This window comes from Andrographis paniculata, unplaced genomic scaffold, assembly GCF_009805555.1.
Source record: "Andrographis paniculata isolate CXL003 unplaced genomic scaffold, ASM980555v1 Contig80END, whole genome shotgun sequence".
NCBI classification, from domain to species: domain Eukaryota; kingdom Viridiplantae; phylum Streptophyta; class Magnoliopsida; order Lamiales; family Acanthaceae; genus Andrographis; species Andrographis paniculata.
In genome coordinates, this window is record NW_026137618.1 from 1,541,654 (window position 1) to 1,556,332 (window position 14,679).

A 14,679-nucleotide genomic window follows, 5' to 3' on the forward strand; every position below is an offset into this window, starting at 1 on the left:
TTCGACTAAGGCAATGTGGGATAAGCTTAAGGCTTTGTACATAAAGAAGTTTATTAAGAATCATTTGTACCTAAAGCAAAGCCATTATATGCTTCGTATGACGGAACGTACATCATTACTCTCCTATCTTGATAATTTTGATTCGATTATTATGGATTTAGAAAATATTGATGTTCAGATAGATGATGAGGATAAGACATTGCTACTTTTGTGCTTATTACCCGAATCTTTTAAGAATTTCTAATTCTATGATTTATGGAAAAGAATTTTTCTCTTATCAAGAAATCAAGTCTGCCTTGGAATCTAACGAGCAAATAGATAGATATATCACAGGAGAAAATATTGGGGTTAATGCTGAAATCCTAGTTTCTAGGGAGAGATCGGATATGAGAAACTATGACAATAGTAAATCTAGATCAAAGTCTAGACATCAAAATATAATGTGTAGCTATTGTCATAAGATGTAGCACATTAAAGTTGATAGCTTTAAATTGAAAAATAAGAAAAAGGGAAATCTGTTGAAAAGAAAGATAATACCTTTGAAGCTAGTGTTGCTACTGATGATAGTGGGGGTAGTGTTTTTCTTGTTACTCATGATAGGATACGATCTACTGATTAGTGGATTTTGAATACATGATGCTCTTATCACATATGTCCGAATAGGAATTTGTTTGCTACTTATGATTCAGGCAACGAAGGAACTGTCTTAATAGGCAACAATGATGTTTGCAATGTTATGAGTAAGGACATTGTTCGTATCAAGATGCATGATGGCATTGTGAGGACACTTACTAATATTAGGCATGTTCCTGATTTAAAAAAGAATCTAATCTCTTTGGGGGACAGTTGAGGCACTTGGTTGCGGGTACACGAGTTAAAATGGTGTTTTGAAGATTTTCAAATGTGGTCTCGTGATTATGAAAGGTATCCGATATGGCAGCTTGTATACTTTGCAAGGGACGAATGTTATTGGGCATGCAGCTGTTTCAACATCCTCTTTGGTTGAATCTGACATCACCAAGTTATGGAATATACGTTTGGTGCATATGAATGAAAAGGGCATGAGAATTTTAAGCATGAAAGGTCTTCTTTGTGGACAAAGTACTGGATCGTTGGAGTTCTGTGAGCATTGAGTATTCTAGAAAACATAAAAGAATGAGTTTCAAGTCACCAGCAGCTCATAAGAAAAAAGGTACACTTGGCTATATCCACTCTGATCTTTGGGGTCTATCCCGTGTTTCGTCTAAAGGTGGTGCCAGGTATATGCTGAATTTTATTGATGACTACTCAAGAAAGGTTTGGGTATATTTTTTGAATAATAAGAATGATGTTTTCCTAACTTTCAAACAGAGGAAAGTTTTGATTGAAAACAAATAAGAAAACAAACCAAGCGGTTGATAACCGATAACGGCTTGGAATTTTGCGGAGGGGGAGTTCATTGAGTTTTGCAAGAAAGAAGGAATCGTTCGGCATCGCATGGTCAGCATGACACCTTAACCTAATGGCATGGCTGAACGTATGCACAGAATGCTCTTGGAAAGGGCAAGATGTATGATCTCCAATGCAGGATTGACTAAGGATTTTTGGGCTGAAGGAATCAACATAATTGCCTAGATTGTCAATTGCTCTTCAAATTCTGCTCTCAACTTCAAAATTCCTGAAAACATTTGGTCAGGTACTCCTGCTGATTATTCTAATTTAAAGATTTTTGGGTGTTCAACATATATACATGTAAATGAAGGAAAATTAGAGCCTAGGGCTAACATATGTATTTTCCTTGGTTATGCTTCTGCAGTGAAAGGATATAGATTATGATGTCCTGATCCCAAATCTCCAAAGTTTGCAATCAGTAGAGATGTTACATTTGATGAAATCACTATGTTGTCTAACAGGGAGTCTTTGAGTTCAAGTCAGAATACACAGAAGTAGGAGGAGTTCGAATTCTGTAGTTCTAGCAACCCTCAACCAGACTCTTCTATTCAACAGACTTTAGTTGATATTGAAAGTTCAAAAGAAGAGCCATATCCCATAGCCATTGGAAGACAGCGAAGAGACACTCAACCTCCATAGCGGTATACAGACTTTTTCGCATATGCACTGTCTGTTGTAGAAGAAATAGGTGGAGATAGTGAGCTATCCACATATTCAGATGCAATTCAGTGTGATGAATCTATTAAGTGGATAGCGGTGATGAATGAAGAAATTGTCTCTCTCCACAAGAATAATACTTTGGTTCTTGTGAAACCACCGCCAGATAAGAGAATTATTGGAAGCAAATGGGTCTTCAAGAAAAAGGATGGCATTCCGAGGGGTGATAAAGTAAGATATAAAACATGATTGGTTGCTAAGGGCTATAGTCAGGCGCAAGGTATTGATTTTAATGATTTTTCTCACATGCTGCCAAACATAGCTCTATTCGTGTTTTGCTTGCTTTGGTTGCCATTGAGGATTTAGAGTTAGAACAGATGGATGTTAAGACAACGTTTCTAGATCGGAAACTTGAAAAGAATATTTATATAAAGCAACACCAGGTTTTGAAATCAAAGGAAAGGAAGACCATGTTTGTTTGTTGAAGAAATCCTTAAATGGATTGAAGCAATCCCCAAGGCAGTGGTATAAGAGGTTTGACTTTTTATGTTGAGTAATGGATATCTGAGGAGTACTTTTGATAGTTGTGTTTATTTTCGCAAGTTCGCTGACGGTACTCGCATCTATCTATTGTTGAATGTTGATGATATGCTTATTGCTGCCAAAAATATGTCCGAAATTCACTCTATGAAGTTGCAACTTAGTAGTGAATTTGAAATGAAGGATTTGGGAGTAACGAAGAAAATTCTTAGCATGGATATCCAACGTGATCGTGGACAGAGAAGACTGGTCTTGACTCAAGAAAGCTATGTTAAGAAGGTCTTGTAGTGTTTTAGCATGAATAATACCAAACCAGTGAGTGTCCCTTTTGCTAATCACTTTCGATTATCAGCTGCTCAGTCACCACAATCAATTGAAGAGGAAGAAGATATGGTGTGGGTTCCCTATTCAAATGCAGTCAACAGTCTTATGTACGCAATGGTATGCACCCGTCGAGATATTTCGCGAACAGTCAGTGTTGTCAGCAGATATATGTCTTGTCCTGGAAAAGGACATTTGAAGGCTCTGAAGTGGATTCTGAGATACTTACAAGGTACTTCGAATGCGTGTTTGGAGTTTGGAAGAAACAATAGCTCTCTGGTTGGATATGTAGATTTTGATTATGCTGGTGATCTCAATATAAGAAGATCTCTCTCAGGCTATGTATTTTGCATTGACAGTTGTATAGTTAGCTGGAAAGCATCCTTACAACCAGTTGCGGCATTGTCTACTACAAAGACAAAATATACGGAGTGATAGAGGCAATTAAAGAAGCTTTATGGTTGAAAGGTCTTTTGGGCAAGCTCAGTCTACATCAGAGTACTACTGTTATTAATTGTGACAGTCAAAGTGTGATACACTTGACTAAAGACCAAAGGCATCACGACAAAATGAAGAATATCAATGTAAAGTATCATTTCATCTGTGATATCATTGCTAAAAAGAAGGTTTACATTCAAAAAATTGTTACAAAGGAGAATCCTGCTGATATATTTACAAAATCTCTTCCAGTCCTCAAGTTCAAACAGTGTTTGCGTTGGATTGGAGTTCAGTGTTCATGATTCCGCCCAATGGGGCTTTTGTCGAGAAGGTGGAGCAAGCTCACTATTTTGTCAATGTTGAATACGCCAAGGTGGAGATTCATTATGCGGCCTTGTCCCACATCAGAGTATTTTAAATTGAAGAAAAATATTGTCCCACGTTGCTTGTGGTGACAAATTTTTCATAAGTCCTTTCCTATAAATTAGTAATCTTTGGTTGGATTTTAGACACACCAAAATTGACAAGTAGCATTTCCATATATAGTCGTGGCTTACTTGTTTGGCTTTGAAAGCTCTTGGGAGAGTGACAGTTGTGGGATTTTCAATATCTATTCGAGCCTATATTGTATTCATCTCTTGATAGTGAAAGTTTGGTCCGTCTTTACCCGTGGATGTAGGTCATCTTGACTTAACCACGTATATTCTTGTGTCGTTTAAATTTTTCGTTCTTATTTTTGTCATTGTTAAGGTTTTGCAAATATTTGTTTGGGTCATATTCCTAATAGAGAGTATCATTTCGAACTTATTTCCTCTATCGGTAGCTGGTGGCGGACTTTCACTTTATATCTGAAGTCCCTGCATTGATATTAATATATTGAGAGAAACATGTCGTTAGTTGAGAAAATGACAGCTTAACCTTAACATAAGACATGATTGAATGCGTTCAATACTAATGAACTTTGAGTAAAAAATCCATTTATTCAAATTGAAACATTTTTTGGGGAGCTTCCACCCCTCATGGAATCCGACGAGCTTAACGACAAGTTCGATTGCTAGTGTTGAGGATAGGTGTTCAATAAAGTTTAAGACTTTACAAAATAATAGTCTAATAAGAACTACCATTAATCACACGATAATAAATTTCAAATACCAATAATTTTTAAAATAAATATAACTAAAAGAAAATTAGGAAATATTTTAACAAAATGTGGGGCATTGTTTCTCACTCATGAAACACAATAGAAATTGTTCTTTTCTTATTTTTTCTTTTTGATGTATTATAAATGTTAACATTGGACAAACTAGGCATAGAGAATTATTACTTGAGATTAGGCAGAATGCTTGAATGTGGTGGCACAACAAAAAAAATTAAAATTTAGCTACAAAAAATTTTGTAGCAAAAATAATGAATACATAGCAAAAACGTTTTTGCGACGGAACCCATTTTGTCGTCTATACTTTGTTAGTAAAGATTTTTGGCGAATATTATGAATTTTGTAACAAAACATAAGTCTTTTGAAATGAAAGTTAAAAAAAGAGACATAGCTTCGAAAATATGATTTTGTAGCTAAAGTTTTTTTGCTATAAAAAAAATATAAAAAAAGAGTTTTATAACAAAATATGGATGATTTTTTTAGCAAAACAGTTTTAGTTATAAAAAATAGTTTTGTAGCTAAAACCTTGTGCTATAAAATAAAATTTTTATAGCAAAAATATCGTAGTAGCGGCGAAATTAATTTTGTAGTACATAATTTATTTTTAAAAATTAAATTAATTTATGTTGCTAAATGACACATTTTAACTACAAATATATTTCATAGGTAGAAATATTGTAGCTGATTTTAGATATTTTTTGTAGTGTGGGTTAAGTTTCTTCAAATTCAGATGGAATATCTCAAGACCACAACATACTAAGGAAAAAATATAAGCCCGCGCACACGTCCATAATCAAGCCAGGGCCAATCAGCACTTTATGAAAAAAATAGCCAGGGCCATCAAAACTTTAGGGGAAAAAGGAAAAGCCTGGGCTAGAAAAATGACATTTAGAAAATCACTAATAATTGTGGTGATGCAAATGCTTGTATTTATAATATAACAGAATGGCTAAAAATTACAACATAGATATTAATAGGAATAATTAACTAATTAATTTAAATAATTCTATTAAATATATTTCAAATTTCAAACATCAAATATAAAACTAATTCACCTAATTTAGTTTAATAATATCAACCCCATCCCCCTCCATCAAGCGCTGTGTGAGATCACAACATACGCAAAGCTTGGGGCCAAAGGAACTCCATAGCGGGTTGAGAAAGACTCTTTGTGAAAATATCAACTAACTGAAGATGAGAAGGCATAAAATTGGTGAATATATTTCCGGAAGAGACAAGCTCACGAACAAAATGATAGTCCAAATCAATATGCTTAGTTCGTTTGTGCGCCACCGGATTTTGACTTAGGAATATATCGCTATTATTACCACATAAAAGAGTAGGCCGGGATAGCAAATTGGTACAAAGCTCACAAAGGAGATTGGTCACCCAAACTGATTCAGAAGCTGCATTCGCCAGGCCCGGTACTCAGATTTACAACTAGAGCAAGCAATTGAAGATTGTATTGGGCACTCCATGATACAAAGTTACCCAATCTACATCAGAGTACCAAATGATCAAAGAGTTGGAACTCTTATTAAAGGGAAAGAACAAACTGCGATGTACTCTTAACGTCTAAGGATGCTCTTCACTGCCAAAAAATGATCATCAATTGGTGATTACAAGAACTGACTAACTGAGCTAACTGCATATGTAAGGTCAGAAGGGGTGATGGTCAGATATTGGAGAGCACCAACGAGAGACCAGAATGCTGTAGGATCATGAAATGGAACACCACCACCGACAAGAGATTCTCGGGCCGCTAAAGAAGTGGAGGACATGCTTAAACTCCAAAAAGCCACCTCGCTAAAGAATAATGTGCATACTTGGCTTGACCAACGAAAAGCCATCATAGTATTAGAAACCTCAAGGCCAAGAAAATAACTTAGTCATCCAAGATCCTTAATAGTGAACTCGCGATGCGTATGAGAGATCAAAGAAACCAACAGTGATTTATTATTACCCGTAATAATAATGTCATCTACATAGAGTAACAAATAAATAACAAATGTGCCTCGCTGAAAGGGAAATAAAGAGGGATCACAACAACTTTGAAGAAACCCAGAACTAGCGAAATATGAAAATCTTTGGATACGCGACTATATGCTTGATCAACTGAGATACGTAATATGATATAGATATGTGCTTATGTGCTTTGTGTGATTATTGTGGTATTCATTATTGTTCAGCCTGGATTGGACTATCGATATAATATTGATTATTGTTTAGCCGGGATTGGGCTGTAGATATGACAATGATTATCGTTTAGCTGGACTATCAATATGACACTTATTATCATTTAGTCGGGACTGGGCTATGATGTGGTATTGATTATTCTTTAGCCGGTTCATGCTATCGATATGACATTGATTATCATTTAGTCGGAATTGAGCTATCGATATGACATTTGGCGGATGCAGAGTGACCGTCTCACCTAAAAATATTGTACAATCTTGAAGAGTAAAAGTGCAGGACCATGATGAATTGAATGGCGTGTGTGATCTAATTTTTTCTTATATATTTTGAATCTTTTTGGATAAAATGTTATCCCTACTTTTTTTCTCCAACAACTTCAACATCCACTTCACCACCTTCTCGGCATCTCCACCTCCACCTCCACAGGCTACTTGCACTTCCAGCTGGGCCTCCGTATGCAATGGTCCAGACATGCCATCAGGCCTGCTTATGGATTTGGGCCAATCAGGTTTGACTGGAAGTTGGGCCGCTGATTGGGCTGGAAGTCGCCTGCTTTGAGCTGTACTTGCACCGGGGCGGACCCCGAGTAATTATTTGGGTGGGTACAGTTTCATTGGACATGAATTAATGTAACAACTATTGGAAGCTAAAAAGTTTGATTATCAAATGAAATGTAGAATTTTCTCTAAAGCTAAATCAGTCAAGGTGAATTTATAAACAACATATCAACACATGAAATCAAGATCCACTTAAAGTCAACTAAAATGAGTTAAGTGCAAAAATGAATGAAATTTGCAAAATGTAGTGCAGCTGAAGTCGACAACCTTAGTAATTGTAGGATGACTAGTGAATAAACAACAACATCGGGCAAACTTCGCAATTTTACTAAGAGGAAGATGATATGGGAAGTGCTGCATCAGGTTCATGATTGAAGACGAATTGGAAAAATATGACAAGTATTGTGTCAATGATTCGGTTATTTAATTCTTTTTGTTATAGAAAAAGGTAGAAATTTAATTGATATGTAATTAAAAGCAACAAATAGATAGTATAGTTACCTTTTAATGGTATTTTATAGTTATGCAAAATTAAGCATAACAAATAATATTATAATTTCTAATTCAATTTTTACTTTTTACCACAATGAAGTTTCTGACTAATGCCCTTATTCGTTATAAACATTTTATTGTTGTTATTTATTTGTTAAAAATTTTCAATTTTTTGTAGTGTTTACAGCTATGAATTGTTACTCTTTTTGTAGTGATATGTATTATTTGTTGATTTAATTTAAAGTTTTAATTTGTAGCGATTGTCTTTGTAATATGATCACCAGTTCGCTTTTCATTATTATCAATTGCTATAATATCGACTTTATTCATATTATTTTATAAGAACTTGTATATAATTATATTTCTTAAGTTAATCATTTATAATTTACTATTATGGGTAAATGTCGTGTATTATTATTATTATTATTATTTCAAAATATTATTTGAGAAAAATTATATTGGACTCGTAAATGAAGCTTAGTGGCCCGACGTACAACCTATACGATCGGCCCAATCGAGGGTGGTTATGAGTAATTATTTGATTATTTATTTTTGTACATAAAATAAAATTCGAACTAATTTAGATTTAATTAGAGTAGTATATATATATATATTTGTGTAAATTATTTTGAGGTGAGACCATTAATTTCCTTTCATGCAATGTACTTCTCTAATTTTTCTTACATTCATTAATTTTATCCTTGCTTTTCTTGCTCTTTTATTACTTTTCTTGCCTAATTTTCCTTACCTATTTTTCCTTCATGTTTATTTCTTTTTCTTGTTCTTCTAATCTTTTATTATTTTTTTCAAATACGGTTTCAGATTTTTTTTTTAAAAAGCCGGAGAATTCATCTGATTTTCGGATGATTCGCTCTTATAAGTGGTCGAAAAATATTTTGAGCATCAACAAATTGGCACGCCTGCTGGGACACTTCATGTTCTTCTCCGCTTATGAACTTGTGAAGCCATGCGTCAAGTGATGCAATGAGTTTCAAAATAACCAAGAACCCAGAGATAACCCATGCATCGGCGAACAACCACCGATTGCGCTGAAGAACACGCCGCACATGAAGGTCTCTATCTCGACGGAGGCCGGTGATCATAATCCACTTCTTACGGTGCCAAGTATTCGGGAGAGTATTCGCATGGGAGTGCAGTCCGATTTTTACAATCCAGCACTGTCGTTGACAAAGTACTTCTCAGATATTCTTGGCCCAATAATAATACGCAACGAGATAGCTCGGTTCCAAGAAGAAGAGAGAAGGAAAATAAAGCCTTTTCATATGGCCCCTGAACTTGAACCTGTATGGATTGAACAGCCAGCATTAGCGGCCGAACCAACAGCTCCTAAAGCGCCACGCTTCAGTCAGGTTACGATCGTTTGACGGAATCAAGATGTCCCCGACGACCAGCCTTTTGCTTCAATGCAGAGAGAGGCTAAACGATTCGTTGGAGAGGCATCTAAGACGCCAATGGCACAAATTAAAGCAGCCCGTCCATTAGCGGCAAAACCCATTATTCATCCCAACAGTGCTATTAGCCGGATCGACATATGTTTCGACAGCCCCGCTGACGTTCTTTCCGCCAGTCATGGCAGCCAACCCAAAACCACCACCTACCGAAGCAACATCTATGGTACAACAACTTCTATTTATGCTGGAGCAAAGCTCAGTGAGCGGTTGGGTGCCGCCACTGCATTTGGCCTACTTCCCGACGTTCGGCGTGGAACCTACATGGTTTCCAGTCATCCGGATACCTAGATGAGACTCGGGCAGTTTGAAAATCCAATAAATGCGTTCCCGCAAGGGTTGCACAGTTTTGCAGGCTTCACTGGCACAGGCTATTTGTCAGCAGTGCACTTACGAAGCGGTTCATGTTGTCCAAGAGCATAATGATGAGCCGAATTCCAGTAATGCCTTACTGAAATTGCCCAAGTTAGTGCATACACGTGCCCGGATTTGAAAAACTTACGAAAAAAGAGGTCAATCCGAAAGGGCCATACCGTCAAGTTAGTGCATATTTTTTCAGTCATCGTGATATCTAAAGTAGCTCTGATTGAAGAACCGGCATGAATTTCCATCCGAAGAAGAGTTAAACGGAAAGAGCTTTTGTAAATAGCATAGAATATCTGGCCATACCGTTGGAAATTGCATTGCATTTCGAAACACGGTAAGAAAGACAATCAAAGAAGGTTGATTACGCCTCGCCAATGGGCTAGAGGTGAAGATCGACACTAATCCATTCCTTTCTCCTATGAAGGTGGTCAAAATTCACCCTAGCGCCGATGCACAAGAAAATTCAGAACCTACTGGCGCTGCGCAGACTTATCACCTAGCATTTGGGCTGGGTTTGTTATCCTCCGTGCTTAGCTCCTGTATGGGACAGATTGGCACCTTCAAACACCAAAGCCAAAGTGAGTTTAAAAAAGAAGGAAGAAATTTTGCAAGAAACAATTACTCTTCGGCCGAAGTGAGTTTCAAAAAGAGCTCTCATGAACAAGAGATGGGCAATTAAAAGGTCTCCAAAAATATACCAGCAGCGCTCTCCATCCCAAAAGAGGTGTTGGCAGCGTTTGTATCGAGCAAGGAGGCTGGCGAGCGAGCAAGGCTTGAAACCGATCTCAGACGTGCTGCCCCGAGCACACAAGGATCTTAGACAATATTTGAGTAAAGCGCGGGCTGAGCACGTGGCCAAGACATCCCTGAGCATGCTGTTCCGTCTGGAGACCTTCAGCATCAACTAAATAACCGATATGAATAGAGGCCGAAGCAGCAGGGCAGCACGGTGCGGACTGTTATGCACGATATCAATTTGTTGCTTGTCGTTCACGTGGAAACAGCCCCTACTGAACTTCATTTATTCTTGAATGATCGTGGGGAACGGAGCCCAACAGCCAGGCTGAAGTGAGCTCCTCGCAAGCTATGCCGAACAAAGACAAAGGGAACGCACCGACGATTACATCGGATTCGAATATACCCGAAGAGGAACCAAGGATCGATGCTCTTGATGATGATAATATATCGAAGCTAGTCTGGATATAATAGCTTCAGATCACAACCTTGCAGGGATCTCTTCAATTCCAAGGTGATTTTATGGTTAATATGGTTGGTGTTTTTACGGTAAAGTTTATTGCTCGTGAGGAACAACCATAGTCTTTAATTTGCAGAACAATATTATGATGACGCTGCAAGGGGCCAAGTTGTGGGACAAATGCAACTTGACGTGGAGAGAATTCAAGATTCATTCAAAGGCCGACCTACTGCTGATGAAGAGCTGATTTCTGATGGAGCCGACTTCTGTCATTAGGATGTTTAAGGAAAGAGTTGCAATAGGTGGTTTGATGAGTGGTTTTGAACTAAACCCACAAATTTGTTCTGTTTTTCTAGAATTTATTGTTCCGTGTATTTTAATTTTAATTTTAGTTTCTAAAATAAGAAGTATGTTAACGTAACTTCTGAAACACACACATATATATATATATAAATGTATTTGTTAGCTCTACTTTAACTTCATTCATCTACATAATATTCAAGTCACTTCCTTGGCTCATTTTATTTATTGTTTTTGGAGGTTGACCTGAAAACATTTGTCAATTAGGAAGATTCAATGACAGCAGCTACCGCAATAGCCTAGTATCTGTATATCAAATTTTGCAGGTACGAAACATAATGTTAACCCTCGGGTTGTTATATGAATGCATGCTTATTTCTTATTTATATGCCAAATCTAGGGTGTGTTTGTTTCGGGGTGTGGATTTTGAGTTGTGATTTGAATAGTAAAAATTTTGAATTGAAATAGGGATATAATATGATATAAATATGTATTGATGTGATGTTTTGAACGTAAAATTGATTTTTAGTATAATATAAAAAATAAAAAAATAAGTATTTGATTTGATTTTTTGGAGGAAAAAAATTTAGTGAATAATAGAAATTCTGGAAAATCAGCCAAACGAACATCCCCTAATCGATTGTTTTATTATTATTATTATTATTATTATTATTATTATTATTATTATATTATTTATTTTTATTTTTTAACCATGGATTTAAAGTTTAAATAAATATTTTATTGTAGAATATGAGCTACAATCAAAGGTCCTGGATGTACAACAGAATGTCCAATGGCATTCTTAATAAAGAATATATTTCCAGAGTTGAGGTTTTCATTCAATATTGTCTAACTAATCCAGATGTCAAGAAAATTAATAGGAGAATCAAATGTCCTTGCAAACGTTGTGAGAATGCTAGGTCTCTACCTCCAGATAATGTACAATATCATTTGTTGTCAAGGGATTTTGTACAACTTTAGAGATGGACTTGTCAATGTGAGCGTCACGATGGTAGTGGAACATCCCATGTTTCAGATAACCCAATGTACACTGAAATTTAGGATGCTAGGATAGGTGATTACACATGGTGATGGATGCTACAGGGACAAGATTTGTGTCCCAAATGGAGGATGAAGAGCCAAATGCTGATGATAAAAAATTATATGATCTTTTGAGTGCTGCAAATAAGGAACTATGGCCAGGTTGTAAGAAAGCAACCTTACTATCTACAGTTGCTCGGATGCTTACTATAAAGGCAGGCTTTAATTTATCCGAGAAATGAAAAAGTTATGATAATTGAACATGAAACTTATCAAGAACCCACAGTACAGGCAGGGGGCATTGAAATGGTCAGTAATGTGGATGTTATCAATTTGGCGGTTGTTGACGATGATAGTGGCATCCCATTGGTTGAGTATGATTACTCGGATGATGAAGAGGTGTACATAGAAACCTACGAGGATGAAACACTATTATCTGAGTGGACAACCTTTGAGGAAGATAGTGCGGAATGATATGTTTAAATAATTGGTATACATGCTATTTTATATTTCTTTTGAGTTTTATTTTTGTCAATACTATTGAAACTTATTCAGTTGTGCATTAATGATATAGATGTCTCGATATCACACTTCAAATCAGACACAGAGGGATATTGAGGAGGCCCTCCGACTTATTAGGGCTAGAAGGGGTCAGGGTGACCATCGTGATGATGCACCAGCTCATCTAGATCTAAATGATGATTCAGGTATTTAAGAAGAAATTTAAATATGAACATTTTTATTTACTTCATTAAGGCCTTAAGTGTTTTTGTTATATTGTAGGCTCCCCCACTTATTTTCTTTTTTTTTTTTTTTCTCAAACTTATAAATGTGTGTGATATATTGTAGGTTCACCATCACAAGTACGTAATTTAGTTCCCATGGATGCAGAAACTTCTAGTAAGTTTCAAATGTATATAATGTAATTTAGTAATTCATATTGATATTAATTCTTAATATGTTCATTATAGGTTCCGCTCCGCCTCAAGCTTCATCCACTACTAGAGCGCAGTGTTCTATCATCAATCAAAGTGACGGCAGGTTTGGAATTATTTAAATTAAATGGTTCTTTTTGTTTGATTGAAAAGTATTGTTGTAATTTTAATATAATTATCTTTGCATTAATATTTCAGCTTTTTGTGGACACGTAAGATAACTAGTAAATTTCGTAAAATATTTCGATCGACTGTGGATAAGGATGGGATTACTTGGAAGAGGGTTTCAACAGCCACCAAGGATTGGTATTGGCAAGAATTTAAGGTATATAGTTATAAGTATTTAATATAATGTAATTGTATTTTATCACTTGTAGACATTAAATTATTTGCACCTTACATTAAAATGCAGAAATATGTTGTTTGGGACGCTTCCATGGATGGTCGAGTCAAAGAAGCATTCAATACCAAGGCAGGACGAGCATATGGTAGTTGGATAAATGATATTATATCCGGTCGGGGGAGAAATCCAGAAGAGTACATTGATGAGACTATATTGGCTGAATAGCGAAGACTTTGGTCATCTAATGAAGCAAAACAAAAATCAGAGATAGCAAAAAAGAATAGGCGTAGAGGGAATATGGCTGGTCCTGTTGAGTTGACGCACACAGACGGCTCACGATATTTTATGGAGTCAGCCCAAATACTGGTATTTTTGTACTTGTTAATATTGATCAATATTTTTAAAATTTAATTATTAATTTTATTTATCTGTTGTAAACATTCAAGGGATGAATAAGGTTGAGACCTATACGTGGGCCCATACTAAAAGTCACAACCGCCATGAGTACATCAACCAGAAAGCATCTAAAGTAGCTGTGAGTTGAAATATGGTACCCAGTAAATAAATTATTGTTATTAGATGGATTTTATTAGTTGAGTAGCTAGTCATTTTTGTAAAAGCATATGGATCTATTTTAGGTGTGTTTGGTTGGTGATAACTTAGATTTTTTGTTTAGTGTTCTTATTATGAATGTTGGGATATGTTTATATTTAGGTTGATTAGTTGGTTAAGTTGGATGGTTAGGCCTAAGTGAAACATGGTACCGAGTAAATAAATTATTGTTATTAGATGGATCTTATTAGTTGAGTAGCTAGTCATTTTTGTAAATGCATATTGATCTATTTTAGGTGTGTTTGGTTGGTGATAACTTAGATTTTTGTTGAGTGTTATTATTATGAATATTGTGATATGTTTATATTTAGGTTGATTAGTGGGTTAAGTTGGATGGTTAGGCCTAAGTGAAACATGGTACCGAGTAAATAAATTATTGTTATTAGATGGATTTTATTAGTTGAGTAGCTAGTCATTTTTGTAAATGGATACTGATCTATTTTAGGTGTTTTTGGTTGGTGATAAGTTAGATTTTTGTTAAGTGTTATTATTATGAATATTGGGATATGTTTATATTTAGGTTGATTAGTGGGTTAAATTGGATGGTTAGGCCTAAGTGAAACATGGTACCGAGTAAATAAATTATTGTTATTAGATGGATTTTATTAGTTGAGTAGCTAGTCATTTTTG

General features: G+C 35.8%; 1 protein-coding gene across 1 annotated transcript; it reads left to right on the forward strand.

Annotated features, from left to right (window-relative positions):
- The first annotated feature begins 1,506 nt into the window (after window positions 1–1,506).
- On the forward strand, window positions 1,507–6,309 carry LOC127240907 (uncharacterized). The gene is made up of 5 exons (XM_051259757.1): window positions 1,507–1,516; window positions 2,111–2,319; window positions 2,692–2,907; window positions 2,989–3,069; window positions 6,202–6,309. The coding sequence occupies exons 1-5, from the start codon at window positions 1,507–1,509 to the stop codon at window positions 6,307–6,309; spliced, it is 624 nt and encodes a 207-aa protein (XP_051115714.1).
- The last annotated feature ends 8,370 nt before the right edge of the window (window positions 6,310–14,679 follow it).

What these genes read in the sequence shown, in the direction of transcription:
- LOC127240907 (XM_051259757.1), top strand. An exon ending in AAGAAAGCTATGTTAAGAAG is followed by an intron (nt 2,908 to 2,988) that starts GTCTTGTAGTGT and finishes TCAGCTGCTCAG; the next exon opens with TCACCACAATCAATTGAAGA. An exon ending in ACAGTCTTATGTACGCAATG is followed by an intron (nt 3,070 to 6,201) that starts GTATGCACCCGT and finishes TGCATATGTAAG; the next exon opens with GTCAGAAGGGGTGATGGTCA.